Genomic DNA, 25,156 nt, shown 5'->3' with positions numbered 1-25,156 from the left:
AAAGTGGTAACTCCCGATGAATCGTCTGCTCGATGTCGATGTTCACTTGCAGCGACTAGAAGTATGTCATTTGAGCCTCGGTCATACTCGGTTGATATCCTCGGAGCTCACCTTCGCTGGTTCAGGCGCAGAGATTGCGCGAAGCTTTCGTATCGCCGGTGCGATTAGTGTCAGGTAAGTGAATGGCGACAGGGTCTTGTACGTCAGAGGCGATGCGGCTTCTGGTGCGGCGATCCAGAACTTACCTCCCAGGGCGCAGTCGGGCTCCGCGGACTATAGCCCGAACTGGGGAATACCACCGGCAATGGGTACCCATCACTATTTCCAGAGCTTTCCAACCGGTTCGAGAGCGACTTGCGCGCGTTCAAGCTGGATCGGGCAGCGGAATGTCAGTGGTGGGGCGTTCATCAATGGCTCGATATCTGTAAATGGTCACGGACCTTGCCATGATCGAGTTCGCGTACACTAGCCGAGGAATGTAAGTGGTAGTCGGACCGGATCTGCGAATGGACGAAGACTCACGCTTGCCGATTGCCAGGTGCAAACCGAGGAAAATGAGGTTGTTCGACATCTTCAGCCACTGTCGGGCAGTCCGATCAGCATCCAGCCGACGAACTTGCGAGCATCTCCCTTAATACGTACACACACTAAGGAGATCGCCGTGGTGACACTGGAAAGCATGAGGCTACCTCTGAGCTAATTTACTGGACTTCTGTGAAGGGCTCGTACCAGGTAAGCATCCCATTCTCCACCGTGTAGAGTGTGAGAACGCTGATGATGCGATCCATCCTGCGTAAAAGACAGGTCATGAGAAGGGCGGGCTTGCATCAGCGCTTGAACTGACTTTGCCATCCCGCTCCTCCGTCGCCGCAAATAGAGACACAAGGTCCCAGTGATCACAATGTCGAGAGAAGTCGACGTTGATAAGCCCAGTGTGAAGACATACTGCAACTGGTCAGTTCCATTCGGCTGGGCTCCTGAAATGACCTTACCCCAAAACGCTTAACAAATTGTTCGAAGCTACGCAGACGTATCCTGAAAATAAGCAATATCAGTAAGTTTCCTGTCGTACGGTGTGATCTGTTGTGTCCTAGCTGACATCTCCATAGTAGATACTGCGGTGACCGATATACATGAGGCTCGGTGGGTAACCACTGTGAACATGCTCACCGATCGCGGCGACTTCAATCGAACGGTCGAATCGGAGCAAGCATCAGTGAAACCAATCTGCGATCGATGTCGCAAAGAGGCTCACTGAGGCGAACAGAGGCCAAGGCAATCTGACACCGTCCATCTGAGCCGCTGCAGTGCTTCTGATGGCCTAGCACTCACCAAAGGTACCGTTATGTACCAATTTCCACGACTCACTGGTGACGAATTTTTCAATAAGGGAAGGCATGTTCTGAGTATCAGGACCTCGCTTACGGGTATGGAGTCGATGAGAAAAGAAGCTATACAGCTCGCCCAGTCAGCGCTTCTCTGCGATGCATGGCGAACGGGTACTTCACCAATGCACAATGAACGTCGTCAGTGCCTACATACGTATGAGCGATCAAGAGTCAGCAAGAGGGACGATCAACACTCATATAGCACTTACCGTGAGCGCCACTGTAACCTTAACACCGGGCGTATTGTTAACACTACTCAACCCGCTCGTCGGCTAGGAGACGCTTACTGCAATGGACCTAAATGGACATTAACGATGCGGAATCAGACGAGAAGACAAGGTCGCTTTACCCACCAGGTAATATGATCCAAGTTGTCAAACATCCCAAAGTTTACGACCAGATTTTGCCAGTTTGCGATGCAAACCATCATGGAATGGGTTAAGTCAAGCACCCAGATGAAGATAACCTATCCCCACGTTCGCCGTTGGTTCGATTGAAGGATGTCATGCTCGAGACAGCACACACGCACCATGGCCTTCGTCTTGATGGGATCCGAGGTGTAGACCCTCGAGTACAGAACGACCTGCATTAAGACCGCGCCCGACAAGCTAGAGGATAAGGAACATCATTTTCGCGTGAGTATGTCATGCTCTCGGAGTTGAAATTGGTAGCGCTTACAACATCGCCACTAGGCCACCGAGGAGGATCGCCCCCGAGGAGTGGTATAGCGTAGCCATCTCCTCGTTGGAAGCGTCTAGAACAGCCTGCAGGGGAAGACGGACCGTCATGCTCGTGTGGGCCTTAGAGAGTCTGCAGTGGGGTCGGGGAATCCGCCATAGCCATCCCTATGCTTCCGTTGTTTTATACAACTGCTTGCAGCTCCTCGTTCTTTCTCCGCCAGCTTCAAGCCATGCCAGGGGAAAATCTGTGGATGATTGGGTTTGGGTTGATAGATGGGCCACGGGCGGCGCGCAAAGGTCAGTCCTTCAGTAGTTGTTAGGATCCATAAACTCAATCATCCCGACGGTCGGTCCGGGAGAATCAGAGGGGGATGACAGCATCATGTAGTCGTTTTCCCGAAATATACTCTACGTTGCCGACTGACGCGGTCAGGAGGGCGACGATGCCCTTCTATGGAACTGACAGTGTGTATTCGCGGCGAGCGAGGCTCGGCGAAGTGGGAGCGCATGCAGAGCGCGAAAATCTATAGAAGAGTGAATCATACTGGCGGATGCAGTCTGCGTGTGGTCCCTCCTCTATCTCGAGTCGCGATTAGGTACACGCCGCCTAATATCCATCAAACCGTACCCACTTACAGTCCTCCTAGGTTCAGTGCTATAATTGCAACAGTAACCCAGGATCTAATCGATACCAATGAATGAAACATATGAAGGAACGAGGTTGCTGCACTCAAGGGTGGCACGTAATCTGACCAGGAATCGGCCACCTCGGCGCATCCCGACGGTGGGTCGGATCTCGTGCAACGCCATGCTTCGGTACCGTGTCAACACGGAAAGGGAATAGATCAGATACACGACAGAGTTATTATGATACAGACGGATCCTCAATCTAGTGTCCCAAAATTACGTGCACGTGCGAAGTAAAGTAAGGACAACCTGTGGCACGCGCTACACGCCACAGCCGCCCCGGCGGCGGTCGGGGTACTTTGTAAACAGCTTCATTGGCGCCTGATATCAGAGAAGTTGTCATTTATTGGCTTGTGCGATAACCTAAGATCGACGCCTGATGTTGACTTGCTGTCGGCGTCGATGGTCCCGTCGCGCTGTACCGTCCTCTCGACATCAATCGTCACCTGTAGCGGCTACGATGAGCGAACTAAAGGTTAGTCTGGATATTGATGAAACACATAGTCACACGTACTTTGCTGGTAGACTGTATCTGTCCTCGGGACTATCCAGGTGAACTAGGTTAGACTTCTTGCACGGCGGTGTGCAAACCGTGTGACTCACGAAGTGGTCAGTGCTCCTGGGACTTTGGGGATGATGAGGCAATATCATAGGGAGTTGATAGCCTCGTTCGGACCCAGATACTTTGCCCACGATGGATTTACGTGCGTTTAGACTCGCCATGATTGAATTGGCATAGACTGTCAGGAAGCAAACTTATGTAGCTATGAGCGATATCCAGGGGCATGACCGCGTACGTTTGTTGATTACGAAGTGCATCCCGAGGAACGCGAAGTTGCTTCGCATGAACAACCACTGAAGAGGGAGATCAGACCCCACTCGCAACTGTAGTGGACATGTACTCACGAAGAACAAAGAGAGTGCAGTAGCGATACTACAGAAGGCAGTCGATAAGTCTCGATAGCGGCGCATGCTATAGGATGGTCTCACCATGTGATCATGCCATTTTCGACGGTGTAAAGAATGAGTAGATCAATCATGTGGTTGATCCTGTGCCAAAAATATTGGACAAGCTGCACGCGAGAGGAGAGACATGCCAATCCACTTACGGAGCGAAGCCTTCGCGACCTCTTCTGAGATAGTAGCAGAGAATACTAGTGATGAGAATATCGAGAGCCGCTGAGACAGCCAGGCCAAGGGTGAAGATGTACTGAGGAGAAGTTCAGCAACCGCTGTGGGGGATCTCAACGAAGGGTCCTTACTGCGAAGTCCTGGATAAACAAGACATAACTTCGTAACCGAAGCCTAATGTTGCAACCTCAGAAGATGCTCAAGGCATTACGGTCTACGATACGTACATCTCTGCGGTTGTAACTGCCAAGTAGAGTCAGCACTGAACAGATTTGACTGCCAAGTTTCACTGCCTACCGAATGCGGATACTGCACGCAATGATGGGATGCCCGTTATACCATATCTAAATTGGGCTAGACAAATGACTCACCGACTCGCAGCAGCGCGAGAAGCAGCTAATGGCGATCGTCAGCATCCATGTATCTGTGCAAAGAAAATGACGAGCATACTAATGGCAAGGTGATAAACCAGTTTCCTCGACTCACTAGAATGGGGTCACCATGAAGCCGGATGATGCCTATAGAAAGACAATGACGTACACTTGAAGATGCGCCGGATGAAGAAACAATGGATGATCGCAGTTGTTAGTGCCTAGCAAGTCAGGTGTTTCAACATGTATAAAAGCTCCCATTCTATTGAGCAGCCTACGGTCAGAGCGATCGTCACCTGCAAGTGCGAGCTCGGGGATCAGGATACCAGAGATCGCCAGTACCGATGCGGGGTCACGTACCGGTATTGACCACGTAATGTTATCTAGTGTATTGTATGCACCGTAGTCGACCACCAGGTTCTGCCAATTTGCTATGCAGATCATCGCTGAATGTAGTATGTCGAGCACCCTGACATACGACTAGATGAGTGCCGTACACGTAGCGTATGGAAGGCTGCACTGACCAGAGGACGAGAACCTGGCAAGCACTCAAATAAACAGACAGTGCAGATCACAAAACATTTGTACGCACGATCGACTTCGTCGTCCACGCTTCTGCCTGGTAGATCTGGAAGTAGACCACCACTTGCATGAAGACCGCGCCGGAAAGACTGAGCATGCAGAATACTCTGTCAACTTTGCACTTGGCCGCCGAGAGGGTTCAAGAAACTCACTATAGGGCGACAAATCCGCCCAACAGAACCGGAGGAGGTGGGTGGTCGAAAATCGTTGTAGCAGAGCCATTGCTCGAGTTGAGCGTAGCAGCGACGAGATCGAGAACAGGAAGGGCCATAGTGGGCATACTCGGCAACAGGAGGTCAGTAAGTTGAAAGGACCGGCCAAAGGCGCGCACTCGCGTACGCTTCGGGGATATATAGACATGGAAACCTGCTTCATGGAACAGTCAACACGAGACTGTCTTCCAATCCAAGAACGGCGCCAAGCGTCATTCCCCTGGACCGCTGCAGTCAACATTCGAGTCCGCACAGTTCTGCCGTGAAAGCGGTACTTACATCCGAGCCCCACGTCGCGGAGGTGGTGCATGCCGCCCCTGGCTCCCTGCTTCGCCCCTGTCCCATCGGGGAGAGTAGCAATCCCGAGATTGCCTATAGACGCCGTCCTGCCAGCTGACAACTTGCGGGCATGGTGCACCCGCACAATTCGCGTCTAGACCGAGTAAATTTGTATTAGAAATCCCACGACCACCCACAATTGGCGGGAGGGACGATAGTCTACGATGGCAGGCAATCATGACAACAGTCCAGATCAATGAATCCGACGGATGTACTCAATGCTCGTTTAGGGGCGTCGCGGCTTCCCCGCATCACCCTGAGCGGTAGCATCCGGTAACCCGCTGCTACGAGCCTATGAGGACGGTTTCAGTGGCGTGCGGTCACAGAACGAAGAATGGACTTGCGGCACAGGACATATGATCATGGCTAGCAACAAAACACCCATAGCGATGCTTTCTGACAGTGAATGACAGGACAACTGTTCACAGGATCAAGGTTGCACAGAGAGATCAATGCTCAAGCAACATGCTTACAATCGAATATAGACGGACTACGTTCACGAGAGCTGTTCACGATCCAAGGGACGGTACCATAAGCTGCGAATTTGAATTCAATTGACCTCGCTCACCAGCATCTCTTTTTACGTGGTGAGTGTTACTTACTTGTGCACGAATGCAACCTAAAGAGGAGATTAGTCAGGGGGTGGAGCAAGGACACGTGCGCTAACGTAGGATCGATTATGTATGGATTCTGACTGGAACTAGCGCCACTATCAGATTATGTATGGCCCTCTACTGACTGCTCGCCGTGCACTGACGATCGCACATCATTCGTCCTTCCCGGGGCGACTCGGCCCTATTGCATTCCCAACTCAAATTCTCCACAGCCAATTGCAACGATGACTCCCAAGCACATCTAGGACGAACGCAAAGCTTTCCCGGCGATGCTTCCTTCCATTCATTCTCTTGCTCCTCATACATGTCACGTGCCGCAACCTGTCAAATGGAACTCATAGTCCTATTTGTCAACGGTGCGCGCGAGGCAGCTTTGGCCACCCAAATAGCACTTCTTGCCATGCTTACGGACATAGTATCAGTAAAGTTCGCCTCAGCCTAGTGGATTAGCGCTCAACGTCATTGCGCTCCCCTTGGGAGATTTTCCCGTCGCGGGCCCGCGATGGATACCAACGCATAGACAATGTACGTGTGAGGAAGGGTCCCTACGAAGTCACGCACGCGTCGCGGTGCGAGTCCGCAAGCCCCAGAATGTCTCTGGTCCCCGAAAGTCGTCGAGGGCGGGCACGGGGGAAGTGAAACCATGACAACAAATGATGGCTGGCTTTCTTGGCCTCTGGTGGAAGGAACAACCCATGGCAATGGGTCAAAAATCCTGGAATGCGCCGCTGCCAGATATGAGACGAGCCCTCCTTACTCCCAATTTGGGAAGATCCTTCAGCTCTCTGCCTGTGAGATCGGCGAGGTTGGTATGGTGGGAACCGGAAGGGAGGAGCTCAACGCACAGGTGTTGAAGGACAACACATTCCTCGCAATCACTGCGGTCGTGATGATATGTAGCCCTGTGAATGTGTTCCTGTGCGCTAGACTTCGGCAAGAAACGAACTGCCGCATCCTCCGTGCATGGCGATCAGCCTCATCCAAAACGGCATGTCTGCATACCCACCCATTCGCGGCGACCTGCACCATCCATCAACCACCCGTCAGCCACCAAACAGCCTCCTTGACACGACAAGCGAGACGTGTCATAGAAGCATCTGAGCGGGCCGATACTGAATCATACTGGATCCGACATCGGAAGCAGGGAAGCCTTCAGGTCGTGCTGAAACCTTATGAGATGCTGACAGGCTGCTGCGGTTCGTCGCGTAACACCTGTTTGATTTCATAGCTGGTGACGGAAGCGGAGATTGAACAAGCTCAGGGCAAGTACCTCGGTGTTCGGATGCACTAGTGTCTTGGCCGCGCAACGTAATGATTGTATGGAGTTAAGTAGGCGCACAACTCGCGCTGCCTGACGGCGAAGAGGGCGTCCACGTTTGATATAGCCTCCGAGGAAATCGCTCGTGTGAATAACAGTGGTTCGCGAGAAGGGACCCAATCCTGTCCGACAGCTCTACGTTGTACCTCATAGTGTCAGATTCGGCGGGGCGCGCAGATCGTAATTTCATGGGCGTGCGGTCTACCTGAACTAAGTGGGGTAAATCATCGCTGCCATGGGAGGGGGAAGCACCTCGAAGCACTCACCATGCCAGGGACGTAATGGGAAGGCAAGTATCTTTAGCACCATGAGCGATGGATTTACCTTGTTTGTGGCAGCCGGAGCCCGCCATGCGGTGACCGGGTGCCTGTATGGTGAAGTTATTGCAGACGATAAGAAGACCGTAAACTTCTTGAACACCTGACTGCAATGTGAACAGACGACATCTGGGCTCTGGCTATAGGTACGCACATTGTCGTTGATTTCGGTCATGTCTGACTAGGTGACGATCTTGCTGTACTTGCACGTCCCAAGTGCCGTTAGGCCGAAGAGACATGCTTGTGGTGACTGAGTTCGTGACTGGTGACAATACCGGCCTACACATACAGAGAATTCCATTCAACAACGACGACCACATCCGCAAGGAGGGCTGCAGCGCGTCGGGCCGTGGTCATGCGACGGCGTGGAGCTCCAAGATGGCGAACAAAGCAAGCGTCTGACCGCATCCGAACAAGAGGAATCCGCCGCTTGCTGCCGGAAGTCAGCGTCATTTCGGCGCGAGAACTTGCGTGCAAGGAATCAGTCCACGGGCGCGGAAGGTTTGGCAGTACGCGTCTTCAAGTCTTCGTTTCGTTGTATCATATGTGCCTTGTGGGTCTGCAGCACCGCGCCGTTACGCGACCGAGATGAGTGCTGAATGTGCTAGACGAGATATAGAAGCTAGATGCCACGCCCATTACTGGAGGTGAGCGAAAACGCTCCGCAAGCGCGCGGCCATGAGGAGTTGTTGACCTTCACCACTATTTCAATTACGAGACCGGCGCAAACGAGACTCTCACCTTGACGCCCTTCACGCTCAGCACCACGAAGACATTTGGCCATTCCCAAAGGGATGGCAAATGGAAAGTTGAGGAACATCAGCACGAGGCTGTACACATTCGGATTGCATGCGATCGCCGGTCTCCCACCACATCTGTAGAATGTACCGTCTGACGCCCGCATGCGATCCAACGAAGCCAGATATGGACCGGCCTCTCACCGCTCTAATATCCTAGGAGAATGCCAAGAATCCGCTTAGCACTAGTCGGCTTCGAGCGTGGCACGCATACTCTCAGGGGAAATTTGTGAGCTACTCGGCATTCCTCGTGTGAATACCAAACTGTGTGTGAAGTCCAATCCCAGTCAACGGCAGTACCACTTCCATTGTCGCACACGGAGCTTCATGCTTGAACTCCGCGAAAGGTGTGTCAGCGCAGGACCCGGACGCAGATCGCCGGAGGTGGGATACTCACCACAATGAGACACGCAGATCTCCCTGGGATCGGGGAACAACACGAGCTGAGCTGAATTGGGCGCGGCGTCCCTCCACTGCCCCAGAGGATAGAACGGGGCACCTGCGGGGACCGTGCCGGACGAGAGAGTCAGGTGAGCGAGGTGAAACTATGCGGACGTCACGTTGCTAACATTCTAACCTTCTTTAGTGAACTTCGGCCACGCAGGGACGGTTCCTTAGACTAGGCTTCTTAACTACATCGATGCGCGACTAGTGACGAATGCGGCACGAGAAGGCCGTGAGACTGCTGGACCTCAGGGACTCGCTGTATTGCCGTAGGGAGCCAGGAGATTTCCGTGCTGGCGTGTCGGTAAGCTGCCGAGCTGTAAGCCTTGTTGAGCGGAGTTAACGAATACCTATTGGGAGAAAAAACCACCCTCACCACGACGGGCGCTGTAGCTCAGCCAAGCTCGACCGGCCATCGTCCTCGAAAATACAGGTGTGTTTGAAGGGTGTGAGATCTAGCCCAAGGCGACGGATTCTGTACATAGACCATCAGGTACTCGAACACGGACGCTCAAACCGTGGTCAGCCTCGCGGGCTGTTCAACGTGAACTTTCGGTCGTTCTGACGCAAGCGCTCGTCGTTGTTTCTCTATGAAGATAAAATGCATACTGGTCAATGCACGGAAGATACCTATTCTGACGGGCCCTAAGACTGTGCTTTTCAGGAGGACCGACTAGACATTTTCCATCTTGGAACGTTTCTCGAGTACCCTGTCTACAATCCCAAACTCTAGTGCCTCCTGGGCTGTTGCAAACGTTTGCCTTGAGTATTCAATAGAACCGAGTTGTCTTGAATAGCTTACCCGTCATAAAGTAGTCCCGTTCCAACGCGGTCTCTAGTGGACAACGAGTACGGTGAGCCGCAGCCAGAAGCATGTCCAACGGAACGGAACACGTACGGAATCTATTCAATCCATCCTGGACACTCTCTCCCTCGCGCGCGCAGTGCTTCTGGTAGATTCCTGTGAGCACCTCACGTACCCTCAGAATCTCTTTCGCGTGTATGGCTATATCGCTCGCTTGGCCGGACGCTCCGCCGGAAGGTTCTGTGAAGAGAGAGGTCTCAGTACATACGGAGCAAAAACACACGACGACTCACGGTGAATCATGATGCTCGAATGTGGAAGCGCATGTCGTTTGCTCTTCTCACCTGCAGCGAGAAGCAGGGAGCCCATGGAGCATGCTTGTCCGACGCAGTATGTGTGAATAGGCGACGACACATATTGCATCTATGCCTACGTAGGTCAAACTCGAACCCACACGCGCGCATGGACACACACACAGTATCGTAAATCGCAAGGCCGGCAGTCACGCTACCACCTGGCGAATTGATGTACACGTGAATAGGTTTGGACGTCTCCTCCGCCTCCAGGAACAGTAGCTGCGCGACAATCAATGCGGAATCCGTATCCCTGATCTTCTATACGTTAAAAAGGGCTGCCGCACCATAAACATATGAGTACTCACCGGTCCGTATAGCATAATTACTCTCTCCCTGAGTAATCGAGAGAAAATGTCATAGCTTCGCTCCCCTCTACCCTGCGTAAATGCATATAGTCAAGGCAAGGCTTGTTTCAAAATCCTACTTACAGTCTGCTCAATCACAATGGGGACTAAATTCGCCGTCACCGGATGCGCATGTCCGAGTCCGCTCCAGTCCGCCGCAAGTGGGTGTATATGTCGTACGTGGCGAGCAATGGGCAGTGCCTTCCGTGTCCCGCGTTGCAGACATGCAGAGACACTGCGTTCCAGCGAGCGTCTGAGTGTGGAAGACATGGTGGCCGATAGCCAAGGCTCAGCGTGGCGGTCTTCGTCTTCGTCGTCGTTGAGGGCGAGGCGCGAAGATAGACGCCGTAGGGTGTGCCGCGTTCACGTGACACACGCGTTTGTGCGCTACGGCGAGGACGAGCCACGACAACCTTTCTCGCGTCACCACTGTCGGTCTCTCGCTGCCCCTCAGGGCCCATATCTTTCTGCTCAACAAACGCATACGGAGGGGACGAAAGCTGCGGACACGCACTTGATAACGACTCCACACGATGCAGCGACGCACGGATCGTTCGACCGAGGCTCCGATGGATTACGAATACACCCACAGAAAGGAAACCACGCCTGTATGGATGTCCCCATCGAAACGTGAGTCTCGCTCCTTGCAATATGGTGCAATATCCTGCCTCTCTGACCGTCCAGAGGGGGGAGGCATCACTGCGGTCCTACCCCTTCGGCCGGTTCGCTCACCCTCTTTCCAGGTCTATACAACGAGATCAATCCCCCAACACCCACATTATCTGCCCCGGGCACGCCTTCAAGGCCAACGTTCGGTCACAATACCAACACGCCGTTCCTCTTCAACATCCCTGCTCCCCAAACTCCACATCCACCCGCGTGGGTTCCACCTCCAAATTTTTCCCCAGAAAAGGCGTTTCCGCAGCCTGAGCTTCATGATGTGGAAATGTCTGAGTCCAGTCCTGGCAGTAAGCTCACTGAGCAGGAGCAGGATGGGGAGGGAAATCGGCCCGTGTCGGGAGCAGCTCTGCGGAGAGTTTACAAGAGGCGAAACCAGCGGGATCGGAGTCGATTAGGCCGTCGTCACGCGAGGGTGGATGACGGAGAAAGCAGCGGAGAAGAGAGTGGGGAGGAGGGCGATCACGCGCCTTTGACCCAGAAAACTACAAACCACTATACGCTTAACATGGCCGGTCCCATAGCCCCGCAGTCTGACCTCCCGTTTCGCCTCCTAGGGTACGTGCCGCCATTCACTCTTGCGCTTCGTTTTCATGAATTGGCTGCACAGCTACGTACAATTCGTCTTTAACGCTGCACTGGCGCTGCTCGGCATCTATCTCCTCGTGCTGTTCGTCCTCACTGTCTCGCGCGACGTCGAGTATCGCGTTGCGGAATACTCTATGGACATTGTGCAAGATATCGCGCAGTGCAATTTAGCCTACAAGGCCAACCTCTGCGAGAAAGGTACGGTGCCTGCGATGGCTGCGCAGTGTGCCGCATGGGAGACATGCATGAACCGGGACCCGACGAAGGTGGGCCGTGCGAAGGTCAGCATGGAGGTCATCGGGGAGACGGTCAACTCCTTCGTGGAGCCGATCAGCTGGAAGACTCTGGTGAGCCTTTGTCGCGCTCAGGCTGGTGGCTAGCGTATTGACTCTGACGGTACGCGGCCAGGCCTTCGTCATCTCTTCGCTCGCGTTCTTCACTCTCTTCATCAATTCGCTCCCGTCGTTCTTCCGGCCGCGCGAAATCGCCGCCCCTCCTCCCCGTCATATTCCTAGCTACCCCATTCCTCCTGCGATACCCTACCATCCGTCACATGGGTACCTCCCGCCGCCGGAGTGGAGTAACAAACCCTGGAAGCGCGATGAGGTTGAGGTCGCGCCGAGGAGGAGGAGATTGGAAGACGGTCAGGTCGCGAAGGTCAAATAAAGGCGTCCAGCCGACCTTCTGTGGGCCCATAGGTTGATGACTTATTATGATTCAAGGAACCGCGTTGTTATGCAGTCAAAAACATGATCTCCTTTCTCATCGTACATCGTTTATTGACCACTATTGTATATCGCATACGCTATCACACTTCACCCCATAGGTGAGTCTGCGCTTCTGGATTGCTGTGCGGACGTCACTCACTAGACAACACTTAGGACATGATACGTCGATACTTCTGTGGTATGCCCAAGGAGCATTCTTGCATTGCGTTCCCCATCACGTCAAGGTCAACGCGTGCACTGTGTCACTATGTTACAAGAACTCAGCATTCGGTCGTGACGCCATATTCGAGTCTATATAATGCAGTGGATTCGGGATCTTGGTTGGTTTGTGGCTGGGTATTTCCGGCGGCTGAACAACACGAAGCATGTCACATTCACCCGAAGTTCATTCCTGTCCTACCACGTGACCAACGCATCAGAAGGGCGAGTTCGAATCTTGCTATTCGGAGCCGCCAGCGATCCTACGATCGCTTCCAGCACCCAAGTCGAGGTTTTTCCGCCATGGAAGGGACAGTGGCGCGTAGGGACGCGGAGACGCTGGTCCGCATAGGGATGTCAGGAAGCCGATGGTCGCATGCATCAGTCTTCCACGGAGGTCGGCCGTTCGTCCTCTTGGCACGAGGGCCTGGTGTTTCGTATATCTGGTGAGGCCACGAGTCCGTATCGCTGTTTCTGCCTGCTCTGCGCCCTCAGCCTTCGACTTTCAAGCTGAATTGCCGAATACTCGGGGTACTTACCACGTCCATTGCGGTTTCGAGTGGAGCAACGGTTCCTGATCATCTGTGCTGTGCGGCCGATGAGGGGGTTCAAAGAGCTTCCACCGCCCTCGTAGATCTTGATGACATATCCTCGGTCCATGATGTGGTACGGCCTACTGTGGTCAAACATCAGGCAGGATGTTGTGCTCGGGCCCCCGGCTGTTGTAGCCGGACTTCAGACCACCCTGCCGGAGGCTGCGACGCCGAGCGTACACGTAGGCTACCCGCTTTTGTGGGCCATCGCTCTGAGGCCGCGCAAGTTTCTCGCAGGGGCCTTATGCAGATTGTTGTTTTTGTGGCTCTCGAGACGTGACGTCTTCAGACGATCCCGGATCATACCCGTCGGCATCGGCATCCACTTCCTACGATGACATTGGCTTCGTTCCTTGTGCATCTTGCACACGAACCATTTGATAATGATCTTGCCCGAACCTTAAGGGTTAAGATGTTTCAGCCTTTGGCCCTGCCGCTTGGGCTGTACATGTTATGCGCTGCTTTGGCGGCGAAAAAATCGCAAAGGACCGTTACTGCTGGCGCTCGAGGTGTATGGGAGTCCCACTGAGAACATCAGAATCACCTCGTTCCAGTGCCGAGTGACGAGTGGTATGTTGCGTCCTCATCAGCAAATACTGGATGTCACCGGAACCAGTCAATTCGAGCATAGGCTGCAACTACGACAATACATTTGGCCCCGGTCGGGTATGTCTAAGCCGTCCGCCACTCGTCACTTCTTCAGAGTCGCTCAAGCTACCACGTAGCTCCACTCATTGACAGGATGGCTTCAAGATCGCTTGACGATATCTTTTATCTCACGGCCCTGCATTGACTTCAAGTCACGGAGTGGAAGCCTGCGTCGACCTGCTTAAAATAGGAGCATCGTCCGGGTCAATAAGCGAAAGCGAAAAGCGCTCCAAAACATCCATAGACAAATGTAAGCGAGACAGTTGGTACGCCACTGAACGACCGCCAAAGCGAAGTCCACCACGCTCTACTGCTACGCTTTGACCGTCGTAGAGAAGGGTTATAAAATCACAGATGCTGCCGCACCCGCCTCTCTACCAGCGAAATCAACGTCAGCCTGCAGTTCGGTATGTCGTTTCACATAGCCTCATGCTCTCCGATTTTAACCTGTAAAGAACCCAGGCAATTAGGTTTCCTTACTGAGACGTTCAGCAAGATGCCTCAGTACATGTGTGCTTCGCCTGCTACCTTGCTGAAGCGTGCAGCTGCGCGGCAATGGATCCCTCAACGGCTCTTCGAGGTAAGTTCCATGATGATTCTTGCTATGATATTCATATATCTTATAACTGATTGACAAAGCCCGGAGATAAAGTGCAGACATTTGACAAGACGAAGGGGGAGTGGATATCGGGCGTCATCGCTGTTAACCACGACCCTCCCAGCTTCTGTGAGGTGCGGTCGTGATTGCCTTCAATGGTCCGTAATGCTTTCTGATGTTGCACGACTAATTTCCAGGAAAAGGGTTGCTGGGAATACCCAGTAATTATGGATAGAGCCACCAGGCAGTGTCGCCACCTGATCTGGTTCGAAGAGAAGGAGCTCATGGAATATACCTGATTTTCCTGAGGGCCAATTTAGTGTCTTATGTTATCAAGTCGACTACCTCATACTCCTCGGAGCATTTACGATATCTATTCTGCATGCCTGGCCTTACTTCCTAATTTGTACCACTAGTGTAACTAAGTACCGCGCCCCTTGCCAATGGATATACCATATCCAGCGACTATTCCAGCACTAGGGGAAGCACTGCGTCCTCTTAGCGCCTACATGTTCCTTCCCTCCAACTCGCTGCTGGCAGCAACTGTCATGACTCTCCTTGACTCCATGAACCAACAACCAGACAACGTTACTATATAGGTATTCGAAGTGAGCCATGAGAGCTGCAATCGTGTAGTCAGCGTCAGCTCGAGGTTAGTATCAATGTCAATCAATGTCAATTTTATGGCCACTAGAAGCGCCACTCCACTGGCAGCGTTCATATTCGATCAACTGTGATTCGTGGGATAGAGTCGATTCTAGTGCTGCCGCACAGAGGTGGGCGTGTTCTCCAACCAGGCGAAGAGACACAAGCTCATGGATGCTATGTATGCAGGACGGTGCCCGCCCGCCCCAGCATATGGCCACGCGAAACGGCGGATGTACTCTAGTCAGGCAGTGTGCTGCTGTGGAATCATCATATCCATGAGAAGACCGCGGAAACATCCTGTAGCCCCCGCTTTCCTCCTGGGATGCGCGGCAGATGGAATCGCTGACTGATCGTTGACGACAAGAACAAGTTGACTTTTGAACATATTCTCTTCACCGCCATAAGGGAGGCACTGACGGACTGGGACCATCCCTGCGTCACAATTGTGTTGAGAACGGCTACGATGACGATCGATAGGCTGCCCAGGAGGATATGAAGAGGCTGGTGGAATGAGGTCGCCTACAATGACAAATAGAGGTGAATACGGGAAATCGCGGAAGGAGAACTCCAGTTGGCAGAGGATTCGCTGATTCGTCTGTCAGCTCGAACGAGGCTGACATGAATAAGTAAGGTGAGTTCAGTTGAGATTCACGCAGTCTGCTGTATCTCACCCTCCCTAGGGAAGACATGGTCTGGGCACCGCACAATGAGCAGGCACGCCCAGCATCAGTGAATGGATCGATTATCACAAGGCAGCCTTCTGTCCACAGCGCAGCGGTCTTCTGAAGCGAGAACGAGCCGGGATTGATTTACTCGCTATTCGGGGCAGGAGACCTGCGATCGATCGGCTGGAGTCAGTGTCAGCCTCTATGGTTCGGCCTTTCGGGCGAATCCTATGTTTTCTGATGCGAACAGTAGCGGCTGACCGTGCTAGCCTCGAGGTTGGCACAAATCAAACCATCCAGCCAAGTCCGCCACAGAGCGCCCGTCGCGGTATAACTCGCCGCCATTCCGTCCTTTCCTTCTTTCCTCACCACCACCACCGTCTTCGAAGATGTTCTCCGACCATTTAAATCTCCGGCCGTGACCACGGTTCGTTTACACGCCGGATGCCTTCTTCTCTCAGGCCTTGCTGCCTGACGACGGTGGTTAGCATGGGACCTGACGTCCATGGGTATTTTTCTCGCTTAGCTTGCCGTTTCACCCTTGCTCATCACTATCTGTCACCCAGAGCGTTGGAGAACCAGGTACGGTCGAGGTCAATCGTGAGAACCTTTCGTCTTTCTCTGCTCTACGCAACATGTTGACTGTGGCGGTGTTCAGATTCGACGCGTACCATCCCGGGCAACAGCGGCGATTAAGCCTGTTCACCCTGGTGGCCCACCTCGTCATTGGGGTGTGGCTACCAACACGGGTCGAGCGGGTGACTGAGCCCAGGCGTCGGTGCCCCGCCGCTACAACGTCTTTTGACAATGGGCGTAAGCCGGGGCGCACCCGGGACGAGTACCTGTCCGCCTCTTCGGGGGTGGTAGGGAAAGGACGGACGCTGTAACCTGGAACGTGACTCGTAAAGAGTGACGGGTAGACGACGTACGCGCCACTGCCGACTGTCCTGTGGAAGTCGTGCAAGGGTGTCGCGTCGTCAGCAGACTGCTGCCTCAAGACGGTATGTTGTCGCCTTCGTTCATTGTCTACTACTATACTCACACTCATATCGCAGCCCGCGACGGTCCGACCTCTCCTCCAAGCGCGACGAGACACCAGGCGACAGGACACCAGGCGACGTCTGTGTAGGAAGTGTGCAGCGGTGAGTGGACTAGAAGCAACCACCTTCGAGTGGCGCGTCCGCACCCGCACCCGTATTACGGGGCACGTCTGCCAGACGTCTAATGCAGGTGAGTTCTCTTCCGACCTCATCAGGCTGACGTATTCTATACAGGTAGACGACAACAGACGGCCTTTCCGGCGCCCACGCTGTCCCCGCAGGTCAAAGTGAGACTCTCTGTCTTCGTATCTTCCAATTATCATACTGACCTGAGCTGACAGCTGTGGGCGTCGAGGGTTGAGCTTGGGTTGCCAGTTGGCCCACCCTCTGCCCGGTTGACGGCCCTGTCTGTTGACGGGGGTCCTACGCACGGTGTGGCTTGCACACGGGTTCACATCAAGACCTCGTCGTATCCTCGGATCCGTTCGGGGATGGACGGCATCGGACAAGACAGCAAGTGGCTTCGAGGGCGCAAGTTCCCCTCGATTCAAGACGCCGCCCCGAGGTACGGTCGTCCAGTGCGTAGAAGCATGGACGTGCCTGGTGCAGGCCTCTTCGTGGCCCTCGGGACTAGTACCGCTGTTGCGGGAAGCTAACGTGCACCAAAATGTGTAGTGAGAGCTCAGACGCGGTGTCCAATTGTGGGTAGATACTTTGTCTTCCTGTCGTTGTCGTCGGTACTACAAACTTGCAATCCTTATCAAAACCAATGCGATATAAAACACATGCAACGAGTCGTAACTCGTGATATGTGAAGCATTGAAAAGTCGGCGCTGTACCGAGATGCTATTCCAACGATGCTTGTATCAACGACGATACATGCGGATTCGTCAAGACATTGATTGCTATCAATGTCATGGCGATGGTCCATGGCAACAAAGCCCCTACCCCCAATAGCAGGAATCTCATGCAAAAGCCCCGCCCGTTCTTGACCGGCGACTTGATAAGAGAGCGTCTCATGAAGACGGCATAGACGACCATAATAGACTAACGGACAGTTGTGAACAGAACTTCCACAAGGGAGAGGAATCTTTGGAACCTACAGTAAATGACTGCACGACCACAAGAGGGAGGGACCGGTATTGATCCACGGTTATTTGAAAGAATACAACGACGATGTATGCGAACAGCTTCACAATTGTAGGCGCTGCAGCGAACACAAGCACATGCTGTTTGCAACTGGGGATCGGGAGAGCGGCCAAGCGGAGCGTCGTCGCGAGGGCGATTCCCATCAAGCCTAAGTTCGTGGGCGTAGATCAGTACACATGAAGTGGATTAGAGAGGGCATTGGCCGTAGATAGCTACCCTGTCGGGTTGCCGAATATAGATACGCGGAGGCAGTGACGAGGACGGCGGTCTCCTCAACGCTAGTGTCCGGCGCCATTCTTGTCAACCCGTTCAAGACTTGGACTTTGATATCAATAGCTCTCGCGATCTCATGGATTACCAGCGCGAACGTGAACCAGTAGATACGTCGCTGGTAGTGTCTGGAAATCGGTGTCATACGAGGGATAACGGCATCTGGGACTGTCGCCTGCGGGGCCGATCCGGGCTCGAATGGCTCTAGATCTGTGGAATTCATACTATCCTGCCCGGAGTGCAGTGCGACTAGGGGTAGCCGTTCATGGGGGTTTGAGTCCGCCCGTGGACGACGTCTACGTCCAGCGCCGATGAACGGGAACGAGAGTCGACCGTCTGCGATCAATATGAACAAGATACCGCCCACGTCCGATAGAGTCATGGCGGTGCGTGAGAAGGGTGCGCTGCGCATATAGGTGGAGGCCGCCCCCAAGAACAACCTGCAGGAATCAGATATCAGTCAGTCTGGCTCGAGGGAGCTTGGCAAGTGTTGGCGCACTTCGCGGCCACGATGGCCCCTGCAGAGCCAAGGAGACGTCCAGTCCCCAGAATCGTCATAGCGGACAAGGAGGAATCTGAGACAGATTGTCTAGCCCAAAGACGATGAGAGCATGGAAGTATCGTACTGGATGATGTGCATAAAGGGAGTAAACCCATCCCATAAGTGATTAGTCCAAGTGAGACGGCCTCTGCGAAGAACAAGACCATCATGACTTAAGTTCCTTTAGAGGGCGACAGTGCCACCCGAGACGCCGAGACGTTCGAAGAATGATAAGACGAGAATGCGAGTTGAGCAGGATGAAAGACACTAGTAGTGTACGGGGTGGTGCCGTACTAGTATACGCTGCGGTGCATAGCCTCCGCGGCCGGCGATTCTTCGAATTCGAGTCACAGCTCTGGATACCTGACGCCGTGGCGCGTGCTGGTAAACCTGAAGACAGCATCACTACGAAGAGTTCGTCAGCGCCCACTTAGACAGATCCCAGTCACATGGGATCCTACAGGCATCACAACAAGATTCAATGCGAACACTTGATACGCCTAAGGCAGCTGGTAGTGAACAGAGCTCCATTGTTACTTGCTGTCCGCTGTATCGCCGAGTGCATTGCGCTGTGGCGCCATGCCAAGTGGAGGCACTGGCCAACAGAGTTCGAAGGTAAGCGCCGATGCTCCGATCTTGTCGGGAGCCATAATTTCCGTGAGTCTCACGCATAAGCATCCATCTGCTCAACTCGGGTTGTGCTATCTTCCACTTTTCCTGCCAATCTCGACATGGTATCTTCTGAAGATATCGCAGAACAGATCCGAAGTACCCTACCCGGTACCGAGGAGATCATCGTCCAATACCTCTCTGGCTACCTCTTGGACCTCGACGACGCGGCGGAAGACGAAGATGTCCTGCAAGTCACTCGCGACATTCTGGATTCTGCCATTGGCTCTTCGTCTAGTCAGGCGAAGAGAGTTGACTTGGAGAACCTTGTGAATCGCCTTGCAGATTTGCTGAAGGAGCCGCTGTCTCGCCGTGAGGAGAAGAACCGCACCGGCAAGGGTAGTGGCCTGGTCAGGCTAGACAAGGTCATGGATCTCAGTAAGGCGAACAACATGAGCAACACCATCGCTTTTACCGAGGGCGTCGATCTCGAAAGCATCAACAAGGGAAAGTGAGTGCTTGCGTCTGCCTTCATCCCGCTCCCGGTACGAATGCTCGTCGCAGGGCTTCGCGCGTCGACGTCAAGAAGTTGGAGAAGCAGGAGAACAAGCTCAGAGTACGTGATCACTACGCTTCTCACGGAAATGCGGCTCTTCATACGCTGTCATACAGGCCAAGATCGAGAAGCGTTCAAAGCGCACCGGGAACTTGTACGAGGGCTCCAGGCTGCTCGACCAGCACAAGAAACAGGTGCGTAACATCGACCTCCCTCGAGCTTCCGAGTCTGACTGGCAGTCTCGCATAGCAAACATATGAAGAGATGTTCATGAAGATCAACCCTCTCGACGCCGCCGCAGCGTCGAAGAACAAGTCGAAGGATATCCACCTCACGAACATCGATGTCAATTTTGGCTCAAACCGCATCCTGTATGTCATTGGTGTGATTCATGTCCATGATCTCTTATTCAATGTATGCGCCTACTAGATCTGGCGCATCCCTAACGCTCGCATATGGCCGCCGCTATGGTCTCATTGGTCGCAACGGTGTCGGTAAATCGACGCTTCTCCGGCACATTGCCATGCGTGACGTGCCGATTCCTCCACACATCACCATCCTCTTCGTCGAACAAGAAATCGTCGGAGACGAAACCCTCGCATTGGACTCGGTGCTCAAGGCAGACGTCTGGCGAGATACGCTTTTGCGCGAGGAAGCGTCGTTGAACGCGAAGCTTGCCGAGCTTGACAACGAGGGCGACGACAAGCGATTCGAGGACGCGCGGGACGAAGCACAGACGCGTTTGGCGGAGGTGCACGCACGACTTGCTGACATGGACGCTGAGAGCGGACCTGCACGAGCGGCGGCATTACTTGCTGGTAAGGAAATACTGTTCTGGCACTATACGTCTCCTTAGTACTGATCGTCTTGCAGGCCTCGGTTTCAGCGAGGAAGATCAGAAGCGACCGACAAAGTCGTTCAGTGGTGGTTGGCGTATGCGTCTCGCTCTAGCGAGAGCACTGTTTGTGAAGGTACAGGGGTTCCCATACATTCCGTCATCAATGTCTAATTTTGCGAGTGTAGCCTGCGTTACTGCTTCTTGATGAGCCTTCTAACCACAGTAAGGACTCGTGCTGCTTTAGCGCCCGCGTTCACGCTAACTTTCTAGTCAGTTGATCTCAATGCCTTGGCGTGGCTGGAAGATTACTTGCAGACCTGGCCAGGCACCCTCCTCGTCGTGTGAGTAGTTGTCTCTGCTGTTCACGTTCATAATCCAACTATCAACGCGCTTTGACAGATCCCACGACCGAGCATTCCTGTAAGTCACAGAGTGTTGTCTACAATTTCGTTGGTCATCACCAATGTGTTTAGCGATGCCGTTGCGACCGATATCGTCCACATGCACTCTGCGCGCCTCGATTACTACAAAGGGTAAGTGGTGTATAATCCTGTGTGAAAGCTGTTCTTATCCTGGTACGCGATAGCAACTTCACGCAGTTCTACTCCACTAAGTCTGAGCGCGACCGCAACCTTCGGAAGGAATACGAGACCCAGATGGAGTACCGCAAGCACTTGCAGGCCTTCATCGACCGCTGGCGGTACAATGCCAATCGAGCGGCCCAGGCGCAGTCCAAAATCAAGATTCTGGAGAAGCTCCCGGAGCTTACTCCGCCAGAAGAGGAGGACACGGAGACCTTCAAATTCCCTGAGACGGAGAAGATCTCGCCGCCGGTGCTCCAACTAAACGAGGTCACGTTTGGATACACTCCGGACAAAATCTTGTTGAAGGGTGTCAACATTGACGTCGGTCTCGACTCTCGTATTGCTGTTATTGGTCCCAACGGTGCAGGAAAGTCAACGCTGTGCGTCGTTTGCTTCTTTCACCAACACATCCGGCTGTTGCTGACGTGTCGTGACTAGAATCAAGCTGCTCACGGGCGAACTAAAGCCCATACAGGGACATGTCAACCAGAATGGCCGTCTTCGTATGTAGGTCATCTATGCTGTCTATCAGCGCAGAGTATCGCTGACATCCTTTCAGCGGTTACTTCGCACAGCATCATGTCGACAGTCTCATCCCCACCATGTCTCCCGTGCAGTTCCTAGCGCACAAGTTTCCTGGAAAGACGGAGCAGGAGTACCGCTCGCACCTGGGTAACTTCCAGATCTCTGGGATGACCGGCCTGCAGCCGATCGGCACGCTCTCTGGAGGTCAGAAGTCCCGTGTAGCCTTCGCCGTTCTGTCGCTGCAAAGGCCACATGTCCTGCTCCTGGATGAGCCGACTAACCACCTGGATATGGAGGTAAGCTCCTTGACTCAGGGACCTCGGCTGCTACTCACAAACGTTCAGGGTCTCGATGCTCTGATGAATGCGCTGGCCACTTGGAACGGCGGTGTCATCCTCATCTCCCACGACGAGCGCTTCATCACGTCCGTCGCAACAGAGGTCAGTACAATGGTCTGTTTATCAAGATCGGAGCTGATCGGAATCTCAGCTCTGGGTTTGCGCCGATGGTACCGTCAGCAAATTCAAAGGCGACGTCCAGGCTTACAAGGTTTGTCGATTGATATGCAGAGATGACGGCGTACACTAACATCTTTCCGCAGAGCCTCATTGTCAGTGGCATCAAAGCAAAACCGTGAAGTGCTCCCACTACCCCGCTTCTATGACAAGGCAAGGGTTGCGTGTAGACGTAAGATCGTCCATGTATCATTTCGACTGCCCTTTATGTCAAGACCTGCGTGCCGTGCGTGCCGTTACCTCTCGCGCGCTCTTTCGGCGATAAAGCACGGTAATGTGGTGTCTCTCATACCATCTCGCCTCATCTTCCGTTGCACTGAATGCTGGAAGCAACGTAGCCCGCGATTCGCTCGAGGGAACAAAGGTAAAGTTATTGTTCGATGATAAGGCACGTGACTTACCGCCATGCAGTGCCACCAGTAAGTGGGTCGCTCGAACGTTCTCCGCAGCGCTTCTCTCTGCTTCGTCACCTATATCGCCACCCTCCGCTGGGCTGTTTTCGTTGTCTTCAATTGTCCCTCCACTGTGCTGGTGGCCAAATCATCTTTGCCACTCGCCTTGCGCCACTATTAGTCTTTCCGCCACCAAATTTTAGGGGTTCCTCCATCACCCTCATCTACTCGTATCCTCCTTCCCTCCTGTCCCTCTACTCGGATCCTGTCCCGATAACGTCCTTTCGAGCAACCTTGGGTTTCTCTCACCTCTCTGAATTTCGTCATAGCCGATTCTCTTCCCGATGGCTCAGCCTGTCCAACACGCCACCAGTGGAACAAAGGAGGCGCTCAACGCTCTGAGCGACCTCGCTTTTGCTGAGCTCCTCGCGAGGAAGCTCGCATCGCTCGCATCGGAAAACGAGGCAGCGAATACACGTTTAGGGATACTGTCTTGCTTGGCGGCGGAGGCCCTCAAGGAAGATTTTCCGGAATCTGTCGCCGAGGAGGCACCCATTTCTGACAGCGAGCTATCATACGAAGAAACAGAAGAATCAAGCAGTTTCGATGATGCTAACGAACACAGCTGTCCACGATTCAAGGCAAGTTACGGTTATGCATCCAGTGGCACACCAATCACTGACATTTCTTTTGATAGAGCGGCGAGAGAGTGAGGGTACCATGCGAATCCAGCCCAGAACGCTGGCGATACCTTCATATCGCTGACCTGACGGTCTTCCCGCCAAAGCATGTAAGTATGGTGGCGCATGCAACATCAAGGAGGGCTGACGATTTACGTTCTCAACAGTTCCCTACCTATTGTGCATACCCCGTACTCATACAATGCAAACCTCGCGTTGTATCATATTTTGACAGCAAAACGTTGACACGTGTTGATCCTTGGTAATAAGTGCCTCTCGTGTACTTTGTTTTTTTGTTCTGAGCTGTAGAGAGGAGGGCAGTCATATTTGGTGTTCGTTACAACCTCGATCATAGTGTACTTCTGTGACATTGGGCCTGGTGTATGATATTTGTAAACCGATGTCAATCGTGCTTAGCAGTAGCCTCAAAGACTCCGCGTGATGTTCTGGCGTCATTCCTACGATATTTTCTCGAGTTCGAGCTCTATATGTCACCGTCTTTGGAGGTTGGTTGGTTCGCCCGATGCCAACTTGATCCCGTCGCATAGTAGGAAGTTAGCAAGGAAGCGCTGCAATCCACCATGTTCACGGCATCCAATGGTGATTATTTGATGTGTTGGGGATATCACAAACTTCCCGCTTCAAAGTCTCTACTTTGTACTACGTCCGCATTGACATGTTCATTGTGACATGGAGTGAATGGTATTACCGCATCAGGCATTCAAGTCACTTCAAGATGAGGCATTTGTTATTATGTACGTAGAAGTAATCAGTTTTCTGCCCAAAGGGTGATACCACAAAAGAAGTATAAATCGGAATATTCACGGTGAGTCGATACGGAGGGGCTTTCCAGGCATGCCACCCATACTCGGATCGCGGGTACCTACCCCGAAGCTTTCATAGAAGCGCTCAACCTTCCACGCGCTATACAGTCGCTTTCAACCGCTTCACCACTGATCTGTACCTTCATGATTCCTGACGTACTTTTGTATCGTTCAATTTTGTCTCGTTACTGAGAAACGTGAGTGCTATTATTTACAGCACAGAATACTGGCCTATCGGTTCTGGACACACAGTGCTAACCACTAAATCCGAAGCAGTCGACAACGTCTCGCTTCTATCGAGATGACCCCACCTTATGCCACACAACCGCACGATATGCACTGTATTAGCGCTGCATCAAGTCAGACGCTACGAGGTCCATTAGCTACCGTGTTATTGAACACTCCTGAATCACCGTCGAATGGACGCAGTCCTCAAGGTGTCTCCAAGCTCAAGGGGAAGGGACTGGAGCCATGCCAGTCAGCAACCTGCGTGGATACTGCAGACAAAACCATAGACCGGGTTCATACCCGCGGGCTAACCGAAGACCTCCGAGGAGACTCAATAGACTATGCGCGGTACATCAGGCGGAACCACTTCAAGGTGAGCCACACAATTGCATTCGCCTCTGGCCTACTGATTAATTCGGCTTCGTCCTCAGACGGGAGATCGCGTCCTTGTATGGGTTCGCAGAGACAATAAGTTCTCCTGGAGACATGGTGTCGTGCCAAATCTGAGGCATATGCGTCCCATTCAGGTGAGCGCCTTTTGTTGTGGTTTGCAGCGAAGCTGGGATGATGAGGTGACGAATACGAACTGCGTGCAGGAAAACGGGCAGACCACATACCCAGTTATATATCAGGACCACCCTAGGATACTCAACTACTTCAACCCTGCGGTGGGTGA

General features: G+C 53.1%; 9 protein-coding genes across 9 annotated transcripts; 4 read left to right on the top strand and 5 right to left on the bottom strand.

Moving 5' to 3' along the window:
- Positions 1–203: 203 nt before the first annotated feature.
- Positions 204–2,125, bottom strand: DICSQDRAFT_66207 (uncharacterized protein; the record flags this gene model as incomplete). The annotated part of the gene is made up of 10 exons (XM_007368376.1): positions 204–369; positions 441–465; positions 523–580; positions 643–670; positions 730–789; positions 845–951; positions 993–1,154; positions 1,717–1,854; positions 1,918–1,996; positions 2,067–2,125. 10 exons carry the CDS (start codon positions 2,123–2,125, stop codon positions 204–206), a joined length of 882 nt encoding a protein of 293 aa, XP_007368438.1.
- A 941-nt stretch (positions 2,126–3,066) lies between these two features.
- On the bottom strand, positions 3,067–5,110 carry DICSQDRAFT_172614 (uncharacterized protein; the record flags this gene model as incomplete). Its single annotated transcript, XM_007368375.1, has 18 exons — positions 3,067–3,210; positions 3,270–3,299; positions 3,359–3,495; positions 3,553–3,610; positions 3,662–3,689; positions 3,746–3,805; positions 3,865–3,965; positions 4,018–4,060; positions 4,114–4,129; positions 4,184–4,195; positions 4,258–4,282; positions 4,337–4,371; positions 4,427–4,478; positions 4,536–4,553; positions 4,618–4,726; positions 4,782–4,795; positions 4,850–4,928; positions 4,992–5,110. 18 exons carry the CDS (start codon positions 5,108–5,110, stop codon positions 3,067–3,069), a joined length of 1,080 nt encoding a protein of 359 aa, XP_007368437.1.
- A 4,368-nt stretch (positions 5,111–9,478) lies between these two features.
- Positions 9,479–10,656, bottom strand: DICSQDRAFT_156575 (uncharacterized protein; the record flags this gene model as incomplete). The annotated part of the gene is made up of 7 exons (XM_007368374.1): positions 9,479–9,624; positions 9,683–9,715; positions 9,779–9,925; positions 9,979–10,108; positions 10,162–10,296; positions 10,347–10,418; positions 10,470–10,656. Coding segments are annotated over 7 exons (775 nt in total), but the record flags the coding sequence as incomplete, so codon positions are not given.
- A 262-nt stretch (positions 10,657–10,918) lies between these two features.
- DICSQDRAFT_156574 (uncharacterized protein) lies at positions 10,919–12,470 on the top strand (the record flags this gene model as incomplete). Its single annotated transcript, XM_007368373.1, has 4 exons — positions 10,919–11,015; positions 11,129–11,621; positions 11,674–11,998; positions 12,060–12,470. The coding sequence occupies 4 exons, from the start codon at positions 10,919–10,921 to the stop codon at positions 12,315–12,317; spliced, it is 1,173 nt and encodes a 390-aa protein (XP_007368435.1). The 3' UTR covers positions 12,318–12,470.
- A 1,702-nt stretch (positions 12,471–14,172) lies between these two features.
- Positions 14,173–14,715, top strand: DICSQDRAFT_172611 (uncharacterized protein; the record flags this gene model as incomplete). Its single annotated transcript, XM_007368372.1, has 4 exons — positions 14,173–14,225; positions 14,281–14,398; positions 14,458–14,550; positions 14,614–14,715. The coding sequence occupies 4 exons, from the start codon at positions 14,173–14,175 to the stop codon at positions 14,713–14,715; spliced, it is 366 nt and encodes a 121-aa protein (XP_007368434.1).
- Positions 14,716–14,968: 253 nt separating this feature from the next.
- Positions 14,969–15,593, bottom strand: DICSQDRAFT_139037 (uncharacterized protein). The gene is made up of 3 exons (XM_007368371.1): positions 15,251–15,593; positions 15,131–15,192; positions 14,969–15,068 (listed from the first exon to the last, which is right to left on the bottom strand). The coding sequence occupies exon 1, from the start codon at positions 15,492–15,494 to the stop codon at positions 15,306–15,308; it is 189 nt and encodes a 62-aa protein (XP_007368433.1). The 5' UTR covers positions 15,495–15,593; the 3' UTR covers positions 14,969–15,068; positions 15,131–15,192; positions 15,251–15,305.
- A 771-nt stretch (positions 15,594–16,364) lies between these two features.
- DICSQDRAFT_172610 (uncharacterized protein) lies at positions 16,365–17,425 on the top strand (the record flags this gene model as incomplete). The annotated part of the gene is made up of 5 exons (XM_007368370.1): positions 16,365–16,592; positions 16,650–16,730; positions 16,785–16,959; positions 17,004–17,056; positions 17,111–17,425. 5 exons carry the CDS (start codon positions 16,365–16,367, stop codon positions 17,423–17,425), a joined length of 852 nt encoding a protein of 283 aa, XP_007368432.1.
- Positions 17,426–17,590: 165 nt separating this feature from the next.
- DICSQDRAFT_182303 (uncharacterized protein) lies at positions 17,591–18,942 on the bottom strand. The gene is made up of 5 exons (XM_007368369.1): positions 18,815–18,942; positions 18,688–18,763; positions 18,135–18,628; positions 17,873–18,066; positions 17,591–17,816 (listed from the first exon to the last, which is right to left on the bottom strand). Exons 1-5 carry the CDS (start codon positions 18,897–18,899, stop codon positions 17,616–17,618), a joined length of 1,050 nt encoding a protein of 349 aa, XP_007368431.1. The 5' UTR covers positions 18,900–18,942; the 3' UTR covers positions 17,591–17,615.
- A 518-nt stretch (positions 18,943–19,460) lies between these two features.
- DICSQDRAFT_66242 (uncharacterized protein) lies at positions 19,461–22,478 on the top strand (the record flags this gene model as incomplete). The annotated part of the gene is made up of 16 exons (XM_007368368.1): positions 19,461–19,849; positions 19,903–19,954; positions 20,011–20,088; positions 20,144–20,265; positions 20,324–20,712; positions 20,768–20,865; positions 20,918–20,954; positions 21,007–21,073; positions 21,132–21,152; positions 21,206–21,265; positions 21,319–21,696; positions 21,755–21,823; positions 21,876–22,137; positions 22,186–22,281; positions 22,331–22,390; positions 22,443–22,478. 16 exons carry the CDS (start codon positions 19,461–19,463, stop codon positions 22,476–22,478), a joined length of 2,214 nt encoding a protein of 737 aa, XP_007368430.1.
- Positions 22,479–25,156: the final 2,678 nt, after the last annotated feature.

This window comes from Dichomitus squalens, assembly GCF_000275845.1.
Source record: "Dichomitus squalens LYAD-421 SS1 unplaced genomic scaffold DICSQscaffold_35, whole genome shotgun sequence".
Taxonomy (NCBI): domain Eukaryota; kingdom Fungi; phylum Basidiomycota; class Agaricomycetes; order Polyporales; family Polyporaceae; genus Dichomitus; species Dichomitus squalens.
The sequence above is the reverse complement of the archived record's forward strand: the minus strand, read 5'-3'. Positions and strand labels throughout refer to the sequence as shown.

Excerpts from the sequence above, each read along its gene's own strand:
- DICSQDRAFT_139037 (XM_007368371.1), bottom strand. The coding sequence starts at position 15,494 with ATGGTCCCAGTCCGTCAGTGCCTCCCTTATGGCGGTGAAGAGAATATG.
- DICSQDRAFT_182303 (XM_007368369.1), bottom strand. The coding sequence starts at position 18,899 with ATGATGGTCTTGTTCTTCGCAGAGGCCGTCTCACTTGGACTAATCACT. Across the intron at positions 18,764-18,814 it reads CCCTTTATGCACATCATCCA|ATTCCTCCTTGTCCGCTATG; the intron begins GTACGATACTTC and ends AATCTGTCTCAG. Across the intron at positions 17,817-17,872 it reads TGGTCGTGCAGTCATTTACT|TCTATTATGGTCGTCTATGC; the intron begins GTAGGTTCCAAA and ends ACTGTCCGTTAG.